This window comes from Syngnathoides biaculeatus, chromosome 19, assembly GCF_019802595.1.
Source record: "Syngnathoides biaculeatus isolate LvHL_M chromosome 19, ASM1980259v1, whole genome shotgun sequence".
Classification (NCBI taxonomy): domain Eukaryota; kingdom Metazoa; phylum Chordata; class Actinopteri; order Syngnathiformes; family Syngnathidae; genus Syngnathoides; species Syngnathoides biaculeatus.
Genome location: NC_084658.1, coordinates 13,769,531 through 13,783,847, shown reverse-complemented (window position 1 = coordinate 13,783,847; position 14,317 = coordinate 13,769,531). Strand labels below are relative to the sequence as shown.

Below are 14,317 nucleotides of genomic sequence, written 5' to 3'. Positions count from 1 at the left end.
AGCAGAACAATGGTGAGGTGTGCCTTAGGTGTGACAGAGGAATTTAAGGTGGAGGTGGGACTGCATCAGGGATCAGCTCTTAGCCCCTTCCTGTTTGCAGTGGTTATGGATAGGCTGACAGATGAGGTTAGACTGGAATCCCCTTGGACCATGATGTTCGCAGATGATATTGTCATGTGCAGTGAAAGCAGGGAGCATGCAGAGGAACAATTGGAAAGATGGAGACATGCACTGGAAAGGAGAGGATTGAAGATTAGCCGAAGTAAAACAGAATATATGTGCGTGAATGAGAAAAGTGGAGGGGGAAGAGTGAGGCTACAGGGAGAAGAGATAGCGAGGGTGGACGACTTCAAATACTTGGGGTCAACAATACAGAGCAATGGAGAGTGTGGTCAGGAAGTGAAGAAACGGGTCCAAGCAGGTTGGAACAGCTGGCGAAAGGTGTCTGGTGTGTTATGTGACAGAAGAGTGTCTGCTAGGATGAAGGGCAAAGTTTACAAAACGTGGTGAGGCCGGCCATGATGTATGGATTAGAGACAGTGGCACTGAAGAAACAACAGGAATCTGAACTGGAGGTGGCAGAAATGAAGATGTTGAGGTTCTCGCTCGGAGTGACCAGGTTGGATAGGATTAGAAATGAGCTCATTAGAGGGACAGCCAAAGCTGGATGTTTTGGAGACAAGATTCGAGAGAGCAGACTTCGATGGTTTGGACATGTTCAGAGGCGAGAGAGTGAGTATATTGGTAGAAGGATGCTGAGGATGGAGCTCCCAGGCAAAAGAGCGAGAGGAAGACCAAAGAGAAGGTTTATGGATGTGGTGAGGGAAGACATGAGGGCAGTTGGGGTTAGAGAGGAAGATGCAGGAGATAGGCTAAGATGGCAAAAGATGACACGCTGTGGCGACCCCTAACGGGACAAGCCGAAAGGAAAAGAAGAAGAAGAAGGAGGGTGGGGTGAAGAGGGGTGAAATTTTTTTATGTATTATTTTCTACGTTATAATATGAAACCAATCACGTTATAACGTAGAGCATCTCATGTTGTAACATGAAAGTTTCACATTATAACATGAAATGAATTACGTTATAACGTGAAACTTTTCACGTTATGACACAAAATGATTCACATTATAACGTGTAATTAACCACATTATATCGTGAAATATATGTTATAACATGAAAATTCCACATTATAAAGTGAAACATATCACGTTATAACGTGATAACGACCTTTTTGTAGGGGGCGTGGCACGTTATAACATGAAATGATTCACATTATAACGTGTAATTAACCACATTATATCGTGAAATATATGTTATAAGATGAAACATCCGCATTATAACGTGATAGCGACCTTTTTTGTGTGTGTGGCAGCAATACGCTTCTGCACGAATGTACAGTTTGAACATTGAATTCAGTGATTCTTTTGTGTACCACTAGAGGGAGCCAATGTCCCGTCGATGGTACTCGTACAGCACTTTCAGAGCCTCTTGTTTTTTTTTGTTTTTTTTTTTTTTTTTTTTTTTAATGATTCCTTGGCCGCAGAGCAAACAAAAGTGTGTTACAAATCATATTTCCAGCTGCATGATGCCCGTGCGGAGCGAGGGAAGGAAGGGAGGAAGGAAGGAGGATTGCGTTTGTTCAAGTCACCTCTAAATTGCTCACGCACAGCAAATAATCTTCACCCAGGCGCTCGGGCTTAGGCACTTTTGGTGATTACATTGGCCGCTTCCTGCCGGCCCGAGTTCAGCGTGTCGGCGCGGGTCGGAGAAGCCTTTATCGATCCGCTAAAAATTGCCATTCTGGCAGAAGGGGGCCGTGTAAGACCAAATATGGATGCGGAAGGGGCAAGCGGCGGATAATAAGAGCAAATATTGACGAAGCCCGTCCTCGTGGGTTTTTGTGAACGCTGCGTAAATATCCATTCAGCCCCCAGGTATAGCCTGAGAAATCCCCTTTGAAGCCTCTCCATTAATGAGAAGGCCTCCAGCGCGGAGCGGGGCGGGGGGCACCCGACGCGAGGGGGCACCCGGGGTCCTTATTGATCCTTCCTTAATTAGCCCTCCAAGTGCACATGGGCGCATAATTCGACCGATACCGGGTCTAATGAATGCGGACAGACACTAATTCTCCCCAGGAGAGGACCCGTTCGATGCAGGATGATGGCCGAACGGACGATCGGGTCAATTGGACCTTATTTTTGGTATTTTGGTCCGGTTTGGTTGGAAATGTCTCAATGTTTTCCCGGCATTTTTTGAGAATTGAATGGAATGGATGTAAAATGTTACATTTCACCACCAAAATATTCATATATTGACGTGAAATATTATCATTTTCACTACATTGATCTTCATTTATTGAATGATGTTATTGTAAGGCTTTAATTGTATTTCTATTTTTCACATTTTTTATTTAGTTTGATTTTAGTTATTTTACTTCGATTTTAAATTACATTAAAATAAAATAAAATTTAGCTAGGTATTTTTCCAGTTTTTGTGTTATTTTTTATTTGAGTCTATTGTTAAATTTTTACAAAAAAGTCTTTAATTGCATTTTATTTTTACCTTTTAAATATATTTTTATTTCTTAGTTATACTTTAGTTAATTTTATTGTACTTATTTTTGTTAATTATGTTATGTAGTATTTCTGATTATTCCTAGTGAAAATATTAAAATATTATAAATAAAATATTAAATATTTTATATATATTATATATTTTTTAACGATACTGTTTTTATGTACATTTTTCATACTTTTTAATTTCAGTTCCTTTTTTAACTATAAAATCTTTTTTCTTAGTTATAAGAAGTGAAATGAGTGACTTCACTACTATTTCCATCCATCCATCCATTTTCTTAGCCGCTTATCCTCACGAGGGTTGCGGGAGGAGGAGAATGACACCTCGGGGCAACTTAGTGTTGCGTTTTTTTTGGGGGGGGATGTGGGAGGAAACCGGAGTGCCTGGAGAAAATTGACGCAGGCACGGGGAGAACTGCTGAGCACCCCGTACGATCCCCGTAGGGATGATCCCGAGCTATAAATATTATGGATCGTATACGTCTGTGCCGAAGGCCCCGGAGGGTCGCCCCCCCCCTCCCACGATTGCTAATGACTTTGATATGGAGATTACCCCCCCCCCCCCCACGTTCACCGCTTCAACCCCCCAAGTTGGAGTGAAACAACTCCTCAGGCCAGTTTCAGGTGGCGGAGACGCAAACACCCGCAGGCCTTCGCGCGTCAAAGTCACTCAAGTGCTCGACTTTTACCGCGTTGAGCGAGCTGCTTTGTGTCAATTTAGCGGGAACATTGTGCCAACATGGCGGAATCTCTCGGAGGTAACGCTCTACGTCAGGGGTATCGGACTCATTTTTCTCGCAGGAAACATTGTTGTTCCGGTTTCCCTCAGAGGGCCGTTATGACTGTGGAACAAAAAATATTTATATAAATATTTATTTGCCGCTTATCCTCACGAGGGTCGCGGGGAGTGCTGGAGCCAATCGCAGCTGTCAACGTGTATGACCTCAGCGTTTAAAACCACGCCTAACATCATGCCCTCATCTCGGAGTCCTGCATTTGGGTCCAGCCCCGTACCGGATGTTGTATAATACACAATGGAGGCAGTCGCAATTACCAAATAAGCCACAGTAATACAAGCCACTCTCTGCAGTGGGTAAAGAATACATCCATCCATCCATTTTCTTATCCGCCTATCCTCACAAGGGTCGCGGGGACTTCCAGAGCCTATCCCAGCTGTCAACGGGCAGGAGGCGGGGTAGGCCCTGAACTGGTTCCTAGCCAATCACAGGGCACATAGGGACAAAACAGCCGCACCCACAATCACACCTGCGGGCAATTTAGAGTGTCCAATTAATGTCGCATGTTTTGGGTATGTGGGAGGAAACCGGAGCGCCCACCCGGAGAAAACTCACGCAGGCACGGGGAGAATATGCAAACTCCACACAGGCAGGGCCGAGATCGAACCCGGGTCCTCAGAACTGTGAGGCCAACGCTTTACCAGCTTAAAATTTATCAACTAGTTTTTCAATCAGAAATCAAGGGTAAAGGGTTTTTCAACTGTTTTTTGATATTTGGTAACACAAAACTGTTTGCAATATCTCAACATCATCCTTTATGATATGACAATTTTAAATTTTAGTCCAGATTTGACAAAAATCATGGAAGTCGATACACATGATTTGCCTTTGCGGGCCACAAAAAAAAAATCATGCAGCGGGCCACATCTGGCCCCCGGCCCTTGAGTTTGACACCTGTGTTCTACGTCATTGGTTGGGGAGGGAGCATTAAAATGGTGGAAAGGTGTTTTTGAGCTAACATGATTATGGAATGAGATAGAACAAAAAGTATCAATAAAAAAGATGAAGTTTTCTTGGATTTTGGAGTAACCCAATTAATATGTCTATCTCATTTTTCTTCCTTCCATGCACTTGAAACCGAAGCGCCAAACGCGGCGATTAGCATTTCAAAGCTGGACTTCACCCGCGTGACGGTAAAAGCCGCCCCCCCTTGACGCACGAAAAGAGACCGGCGGCAGCGGACCCCCGCGCGGAATTTTTCAGATCTCAGCGCGGAAAGCGCATTCCCGCCACGTTCCGCCTGGGAAAAGGCCGCTTTTCGGGCGGCGAAGGCGTCCGTGCGGAGAGGTGGAAATGATTCAGCTCGCTCACGTAAGAAGTGTCCACCAGAAAAGTTGTGAAACATGAGCAGCAGGAAAATCGCCACTTAATTCAATCCGCAAAAATCACAAAACAAATAATAAAAATAAGCAAAATGAGTACCTGAAGTGAACCGTACTTCTTGGGGTCAACGGTTATCATCAGCGAATCAAGCGTTCCATAAAGAGAAGCCATTAATCCCCGGTCGTGAAACATCCCGTCACGCCAACTTGTGAAAGTCAAAATAAAACCAAGCAATGGCGGCGTGCCCAGAAAAGTGAGACTTGGGACCCGGCAACGTCTAACGTGTGTGTGTGTGTGTGTGTGTGTGGGGGGGGGTGACATCAACGAAGGCGAAAAATTAAAAAAAAAAAACTTTTATGAAGCCTGGGCTCCATTCAAGAACACGCCGGTATTTATGTATTCGCTTTTGTTCGGTGGGTATGTCATTTGGCCAATGAAAATGTACGCTTTGCATTTCACAAGATAAATAATTAATAAATGAACAAACATGGGTGTCAGGTGTCAAACTCAAGGCCCGGGGGCCTGATCTGGCCCGCCGCGTGATTTTACGTGGCCCGCGGAGGCAAATCATGTGTATCAACTTCCATGATTTTTTTTTTTTTTTTGTTCAAATCCGGACCAAAATAATCAAAATAAAGGATAACATTGAGATATTACAAGCATTTTTGTGTTACCAAATAACAAAAAAACCCATTACCCTTGATTTTTGATTCCAAAACAAGTTTGTAAATTTCATGTGTAAATATGATGAGGTGGTTAAAGATGTTTATGGTTTCACAGCTATAACGGCCCTCTGAGGGAAACCGCAAGGACAACGTGGCGCGCGGCAGAAATGAGTTTGACATCCCTGTAATATAGCCTCACAAAAATGGTGGCGCATACCCACAAGAATGGCAGAATCAGTCCAAATTTTGTGACTTTTCCGACCCGATCCCCGCGATTCCCCAACACCACCAAGTCAGACACTACCCCCGATTTTCCAGTTTTAACTTTTTAGGAATTGATTTATCTTTCTGGCCCGGCCTCGAGTCCTCATCGAGACGATGATCCAGAGTGACAGGCGGCAGGACCGGGCAGCGCCGGTGCCGCCGATTCGGGACACGTAACAGATGGCATCCTTTGAAAGTGTGTGAACCGCCGGCGGATATTTACCAATTGGGTTCACCGCTGTCCGTCAAAAACAACCTGCCTTAAGACTTGGAGTTCCGGCACAATATTTCATTTATTTCTATAAGAGAAATGATATCTATACGTCCCAAATGCGCGTGCGCATCGAGCGGAACGCAACGGCGAGGTCTGACGGTGACTTCACGGCCTAGCGAGGACTCCAAATCCCCGCTCTAATTAATGTTTACATAAGCATTTCACGTAATTCTCGCCTTGGCACGTCAAGGAGCTCAAAGGGGCCTCGGGGATTTGGGGGTGTCACACGTGATTTCTCAGCTGGAAAACGTTGGCCTCACAGTTTTGAGGACTCGGGTTCAATCCCGGACCGGCCCGCGTGGGGTTTGCATGTTCTCCCTGTTCCTGCGTGGGTTTCCTCCCATATCCCCAAAACATGCAACATTAATTGGACACTCACACATGAACCTCCGGTCCGGGGCTGGACCCAAACGCAGGACTCCGAGACGAGGGCATGATGTTAGGCGTAGTTTTATTCAAAGCTGAGATCGTACACGGTGTAAGCAGTCCAAGAAGGCAGTGGCCAAGTCTTGCTCGTGACAGGATAGCCTCCAGCACTCCCTGCGACCCTCGTGAGGATAAGCGGCTAAGAAAATGGATGCGACGTGTGTTGCTTTGTTGCATTTTTGTCTGAGTTGAGGTGGGAAAAAAAATTGCTTGCACATTGTTGCATCTTCACGTGTTCTCCGATATTTCCAGAGTGTCGCCGTCCGCTGTGTCATTTTGCATTTGTCATCCAATGAATTATAAGTAAAAAAAAAAAAAAAAACGGTTACACTTGTTCTAATGAGGCTTCATACGAGCGTATTCTTCTGCTCGCTTCACAGACAAGTTTTCCCCTCATTAGGACAACTCGCGTCGGCTTTCCGGAACCTTCGCTGACTTGCGTTCCCTCTTTTATGATCCTTTATGTTAGCTTTAAAGAAAAAAAGAAAAAAAAAAACGTCCTAAAAAGCAGACCATCCCTTCCTATGAAATATGATTTTTTGAAAAAAGGTCAGTGGAAATAACAAGCGCCTCGTGAACTGACCCCGGCGTGTTTGGCCCCCCCCTCGTATTTATCACGCAGGCCGGCTCGTCCTCGCGCCGAAGCGTAACTCGCTGTGACTGCTGGCGTCTAAAAAAGGTTACACGCTCGCCCGACGTCGAGAAAGCGGAGGCCTCGGCGCCCGCAGTCTTACGACGGTTGTCGCTCATTAGCTCGGCCATTGGGCCCCCTCGCACGTTTCGCCTCGCTTGGGTCCCCCGACGAGATGACAAATTAGCCGCTGGATTTGTGGTATCGTGAATTAATTTTATAGATGCTACCGTGTGGCTAAGAGTGTAGCTTTTCCTCGACTAGCCTTACTCCTATTAATTTTTTCCCAATATCGTCCAAACGTAGCTTTTCCTCGACTAACCTTACTGATATTACTGTAATTTCAATATTATACAAATGTAGCTTTTCCTCGACTAGCCTTACTCTGATTACTTTATTCCCAATATCGCCCAAAAGTAGCTTTTCTTCGACTAGCCTTACTCCTATGACTTTATTCCCAATATCTTCCAAACCTAGCTTTTCCTCAACTAGCCTTACTCCTATGACTTTATTCCCAATATCTTCCAAACGTAGCTTTTCCTCAACTAGCCTTAATCCACTTTAAGAGCAAAATTATCCAAATGTAAATGCACTTATTGTTTGCTCAGAATTTCAGTGCAATTTAAACAAGGTGTGTAAACTACGCAGCGGTACAGTCGTTTACGGGCCAAGCTAGGCTAAAGCAGACATAAGAATGATCCGGAATTGCGATGGACTTTCAGCCAATTACAAGCAAGAACAAAATTATGTCTGGAAAAACAAAAGCAAGGTGAAGAAAATTGAGATTCGTACATTTGAGTGCGTGTAAACCATTGATGGTACCGGGCGGGAACGTTTGACACGGTCTTGACGTCGTCATCTGTTTCCCATTAGCAGCAACGCTCACCCTCTCCCCGATCGACGCGCGGCGTTGCCTAATGACAGCAAATCGAGCTCCGAGGCGCGACGTCGAGCTTTTATCTACGTAGCCGCCTCCGTTTTTCAAACGATGACCGTAAGGCTAATGGCCCGTCGCCCGGCCTGCACACTCGCCCGTCCCGTATCGCCGATTTACATGATAGAGGCAAAGTGCGCGAGGTGCGAGGAAAGCAGGTGCGGGCGATATGTGAAAATGGAGCCCATTAGTGCGGGCGAGGCGCCTGAAATTTATCCCAGAAATTCCACTTTGGACCAATCTAGCAACAATAGTTGACAATTTCACCGTTAAATAACAGCCTCCGAATCAGGTTCCGAAATGCATGCAGTAATAAGACACAAGCTAATTTGCTCCAAATGTAGCTTTTCCTCGACTAGCCTTACTCCTATTGCTTTTATTCCAATATTATCCAAACATAGCTTTACCTCGACTGGCCTTACTCTTATTACTTTATTCCCAATTTCGTCCAAATGTAGCTTTTCCTCGACTAGCCTTACTCTTATTACTTTACTCCCAATATCTTCCAAACTTAGCTTTTCTTAGCTAGCCTTACTCCTATTACTTTATTCCCAATATCTTCCAAGCGTAGCCTTTCCTCGGCTAGCCTTACTCCCATTACTTTAATTCCAATATTATCAAAATTTAGCTTTTCCCCAACTAGCCTTACTCCTATTTCTTTATTCCCAATATTGTCAAAACGTAGCTTTTCCTCGACTAGCCTTACTCCGATTAATTTATTCCCAATATCGTCAAAACGTAGCTTTTCCTCCACTAGCCTTACTCCGATTAATTTATTCCCAATATCGTCAAAACGTAGCTTTTCCTCGACTAGCCTTACTCCTATTGATTTATTCCCAATATCGTCAAAACGTAGCTTTTCCTCGACTAGCCTTACTCCGATTAATTTATTCCCAATGCCGTCCTAACGTAGCTTTTCCTCGACTAGCCTTACTCCTATCACTTTATTCCCAATATCTTCCAAGCGTAGCCTTTCCTCGGCTAGCCTTACTCCCATTACTTTAATTCCAATATTATCAAAATTGAGCTTTTCCCCAACTAGCCTTACTCCGATTAATTTATTCCCAATATCGTCAAAACTTAGCTTTTCCTCGACTAGCCTTACTCCTATGACTTTATTCCCAATACCGTCCTAACGTAGCTTTTCCTCGACTAGCCTTACTCCTATGACTTTATTCCCAATACCGTCCTAACGTAGCTTTTCCTCGACTAGCCTTACTCCTATGACTTTATTCCCAATACCGTCCTAACGTAGCTTTTCCTCGACTAGCCTTACTCCTATGACTTTATTCCCAATACCGTCCTAACGTAGCTTTTCCTCGACTAGCCTTACTCCTATTGATTTATTCCCAATACACCATGAGGGCGTAGCTGCATTGACGGTCGTTCACACGCAGCCAAGCCACGCACGATCCCCCTGGCGAAAACGAGCTGGACCGCAACGATGACTCCTGATTCCGGTGGGATTCCATACTTACCGGCAATGTTTTAAGCGACTAATCTTCCAAATGACAAAAGGTTAACACCCCGTTCTACCCAGATTATATAGCCATGACAAATAAACTTGAAATGTGCCCAGAAACGGATATGCGTGGTTCCTTGTGACGTTTACGCTCGACGTGTCCACACAATTTCCTGTCCACGGTTGAAACCGGTATTTTCTGGTTGGCGCACTTTTCCTCTTTGGTTTTCGAGTTTTATCCCCCCCCCCCCCCCCCCAAACAGTAACCCTTTCGAGCACTTTGCGTAATCTGTTATTGAACATTACAAACAAAGAACCTTGTTTTGCTTTGTTTTGTGTCGTAAAAAAAAAAAAAAAAAATGAAATGTCACTTCTGTTTGCTCGGCTAGCCTCAACGCGAAAGGTCAAAACTCTCGCCTGGTGGGCGAGGTGTTTTTATAGAAGGTGTCGTAAAAGCGGAAAAGTCACCCGAGCGGGCGGCGAGAAAGACCCGAGCAACAAGTTTTCAAAAGGCACCGACCGGCGACCTCGCCGATTAAAACAAGGACGCTCTAAATTATTTAGGGACGCCACGGCGTTGGGTTTTCTCGATCAGTCGCCGTGGAGAAAATGGTCTCCAAAGACCTGCTGGACATCCAACTGTTCCCCCCATCGCATTTATCCAAGCGCGGCTCTAATAAAGGAAACGGCGTTTAAGCCGAATAATCTCTTCCGCTGCCGACGGCAGAGCGATTTGCAAAGGAGGCGACGGGCGTTGACCACGAGGTATTTGCTATTTGTGTCAGGCGACATGTGTTCCCGCTGATGGGAGCTGACGCCTCGCCGCCCCGAGGCCGCGTCGCGAGAAGCTACAGCGGGAAGAATTCACCCCGCGTGGCAATTCCGTCGCCGTTGCGCAGTGATTGACGGACGTCTGAGGGGACGGGATGTCACTCCAGAACTGAAGAATGAAGATGAGAAGAAAAGTGGAAGATTGAAGGTGCTGCGGCGTCCGGCAGGCCTCGACAATCTCCTGGATTCTTCACACGTCTTGGAGACGTCGTGAGAAGGAAGGCTTTTCTTATGAATACGAAATCCCAAGACCAGGTCAAAAGCGACATCTTACCACCTGCAGGAGTGTCTCCAAGTACTACACGTAACAGCAATCTCCACTTTTCTTCACGTCTGACCAAGCCTCCCAAAGTCTGGAAAAAATCTACCATCTACTGAAAGTCCCTCTAAAACTGCTGTCGGTATCCTTCAAGGAACCAAAATCTTCCATCCATCCATCCATCCATTTTCTAACGCTTCTCTGGGTCAGGTCGTGGAGGAAGTAGCTTCAGCAGGGATACCCAGACTTCCCTTTCCCCAGCCACTTCTTCAAGCTCTTCCGGAGGGATTTCGAGGCGTTCCCAGGCCAGCCGAGAGACATGGTCTCTCCAATGTGTCCTGGGTCATCCCCTGGGTCTCTTTCCAGTGGGACATGCCTGGAACACCTCACCAGAAAGGTGTCCGGGAGGCACCCAGATCAGACGCTCCAGCCACCTCATCTGCGGAGGAACAGCGGGTCGATACTGAGCCCCTGCCTGATGACCGATCTTCTCACCCTATCTCCAAGGGAGAACCTGGACACCCCGCGGAGGAAACTCATTTCAACCGCTTGTATCCGGCATCTTGTTCTTTTGGTCACGACCCACAGCTCGTGCCCATAGGGTAGGAACGCCGATCGACTGGTAAAGTGAAAGCTTCGGCTTTTCGAGTTAGCTCAGGTGCAACAACAATCTTCCATATTCTTCAAATGCCTGGGCTCCAAAGTAAAATCAAGAAGAGAACCATCCGCGTCCGTCCGATATGTGACAACCGTTTTTCTTCACAAGTGATTAAAATACTCGACAGGGAGCCTCTGATCAAGCTTAAAGGAAAGTTGAAAGGGACTCAGAGTCAGGGAGTCTTCAAAAGAACATTCAAGAACCTATGGAGAGTTCTTGCAAGTACTGTCTCTGTCCTACATGTGACGACAATCTCCCGTATCATTTATGCGTCTGCTCCGATCAGGAAAAACAGCAAAACCAGACAGAGTTTTGCCAAAAAAAATTCATAACATAGCCCCCCCACACACACACACACACACATTCACCTCACAAGTCACTCCAGCGGGAAGCGCTTCACCCGGACGCCGTTCCTACCACCCAATCTCCCCCGTTTGGCCGATTGATCCCCGCCGTCTAAAATCACTCCGGAGTTTAATAAAATCCCCCCCCCCCCCCTCGCAGCCCGCCGGAATGGAAGCACGGCAGAGGATCACGGAGATGTGCTTAACCTCGACGTGACAATTATGCGGCGTGCAGGAAAAAAAAAAAATAGTGTCAGCAATTACAGGAGAACTGAAAGTTAAGTGATTCCTCTAACGCGGGTAATTGCCCCCCGTTTGATTGCTTTGCACTTTAAGTGTGAAAACAGCAATTTTTTTTTTTTTTTTTTTCTCGATCGGGCTGCTTGGGATTCTAACGACTCGCGTCATCCCGGGGATGGAGCGTTCCATCTCGAAAGTGTGATCTGGCGCGGGGCCCTCGCCGGGAGGCGTGCGGCCCGCGAGGCCGCTGACGCGCGTAAATACGTGCGGCAATGAATCAACGTCGCATCCGACACCCGGCTTGGATGCAGATGCGGATTCATTCATTAAGTGCAACGCGGGGCTGGTCAGGTATTAGGGACGTCACTGCGACAGGCAGAACATTAGGCACACCTACAAGGGGGATCTTTGACTATGGGGCTGCAGTGTGGCTTGGCCGGGTGAAAACGTGGACTGGAGGCAGATTTTCCCATTGGAATGAATCGAAATACTTATCATCTGTTCCGGTCACACACACACAACCTGCCACCCCACAAAAAATTCCAATCATAGGTATGAAAGTGTGCGCATCATGAGTTCATCTTTCAATCCAGTTCATTGTACTGGACCTCCTGGAGTTGTATATTTTGGGCACCAGGGGGCAGTGTAGCAAGTGAAGAAGAATTGCTTCACAACCATATAAGTCATTTTTCTCACACGATAAAGAATACGTATCTGTATTGCGGGGCGGCACGGTGGACCAGCTGGAAAGCCTTGGTTCTGAGGTCCCGGGTTCAATCCCGGCCCTGCCTGTGTGGAGTTTGCATGTTCTCCCCGTGCCTGCGTGGGTTTTCTCCGGGTGGGCACATCCCCAAAACATTAATTGGACACTTTAAATTGCCCCAAGGTGTGATTGCGAGTGCGGCTGTTTGTCTCCATGTGCCCTGCGATAGGCTGGCGACCAGTTCAGGGTGTAACCCTCCTGCTGCCCGTTGAGTGCTGTGATAGCCTCCAGCACTCCCCGCGATCCTTGTGAGGATAAGCGGTTAAGAAAATGGATGGATTTATTCTTTATCCACTGCAAAGAGTGGCTCTTGTTACTGTGGCTTACTTGGTAATTGCGACTGCCTCCATCGTGTATTATACTGCCCCCTGGCGGGCAAGGTGAAGGCACATAGTGGTTAACTACCTTTTACCCTCCTGGTATGACAGTTACAATTATTTTACTTAAAATATAGGATACGCGGCTAAGAGAATGGATGGATGGGTGGATCTGTATTGCCATATTGCCTGTCTACGTGTGCTGCCCCACTATTATAAGTCAATGCAAAAATGAGGCGCGGATCTCGAATCTCAAAAAAATCCGTCAGCGCAATAAAAAAAAAAAAGACGGACAATGATAATTTGCTAGCTGTACTAAAAATATTTTTTTAAACTCGTTTTGTGGGAAAATGCCAGAAGGTGTGGTAGCTATCGGAGAGGACACACACACACACACACTGATATGAGTCATCCCGTCTAAACTAAAGCACTTTGTCGGTGATGGTGAGCGGGTTGGGGGTGGGGGGGGGTTGGTCGTCCATTGACGACGCAACCACGACGGGAACCGCGCAGGCTCAATGCGCCTCGACACGTATAGCGAGACGCGCAGTATATATACAAGTCCACCGGGCAGATCTTTCCCACTTGGAAGGTCACCACCGCCGCCATCACCACGCAAGCGAACTCGCGGGGGGCGAAAAGGAGGACGGCGGGCATCGCGCCAAGCATACCCGGCAAACGGCAAGCGACCACCGCATCGGGTCTCCTCTGCACAGCGAAGGTATGGCGAGAAAAAAAAAATCATCAAAAAACGAGCAATGACGCGCGATAAACACTTAAATGAGTTCAAACAAGTTGAGCGGTGCGTAAATGCGCATGACGCAGCAAGCGAAAGGACTTTCTTGCACTTTTTTTTTTCCATCCCCCTTGCAGATTTTTTGTTCACGTCCTGACATGAAGCTCAATTTGCTCGCTACCACCGCCATTGTGCTCGTCGCGTTCCTCCCGAGCCGCGAATGTCGGTCTATTGAGAGCCCCGCCGGAGTCCAAAGTCCCAACTCCCTGCAACTGGAGCAGCGGCAACAGCAGCAGCACAGGTCGCAATCGGGTCCGGTCCTGGAGCGCCTCGGGGAGGAGTACTTCATCCGGCTGGGCAACGGCGACTCCAACTCTTTGCCCCCTTCGTCCATGTACCCACTGGGGGCCGCCGGGCTCCTGAACCGGGCGCTGCAGCTCCAGCTGACTCGGCGGCTTTTGCAGGGCAAAGCGGGCAGCGTCCGAGGCGCCTTCAGGAATGACGACGGCGGGGACTCGGCGGAGCGGGGGCGGCGGTCCGAGGACCCGCCCATATCCCTGGACCTCACCTTCCACCTGCTGCGGGAGATGATGGAGATGTCCAAGGCGGAGCAGCTGGCCCAGCAAGCCCAGAACAACAGAAGAATGATGGAGCTCTTCGGGAAGTGAAGACCACACCAAAGACCCTCAAATCCACACTTATAAAAAAAAAAAAAAAAACAACAACTGTTTTTATTTATTTATTTATTGCTGCTTTTATCCCGCGATCATTTACAGCTCAAACTGGATGTTAAAATGATGTGGAAAAAATACTTTGT

The 14,317-nt window shown here is 46.9% G+C and overlaps 1 protein-coding gene across 1 annotated transcript; it reads left to right on the top strand.

Moving 5' to 3' along the window:
* Positions 1-13,277: 13,277 nt before the first annotated feature.
* crhb (corticotropin releasing hormone b) lies at positions 13,278-14,317 on the top strand. The gene is made up of 2 exons (XM_061805810.1): positions 13,278-13,485; positions 13,638-14,317. Exon 2 carries the CDS (start codon positions 13,659-13,661, stop codon positions 14,166-14,168), a length of 510 nt encoding a protein of 169 aa, XP_061661794.1. The 5' UTR covers positions 13,278-13,485; positions 13,638-13,658; the 3' UTR covers positions 14,169-14,317.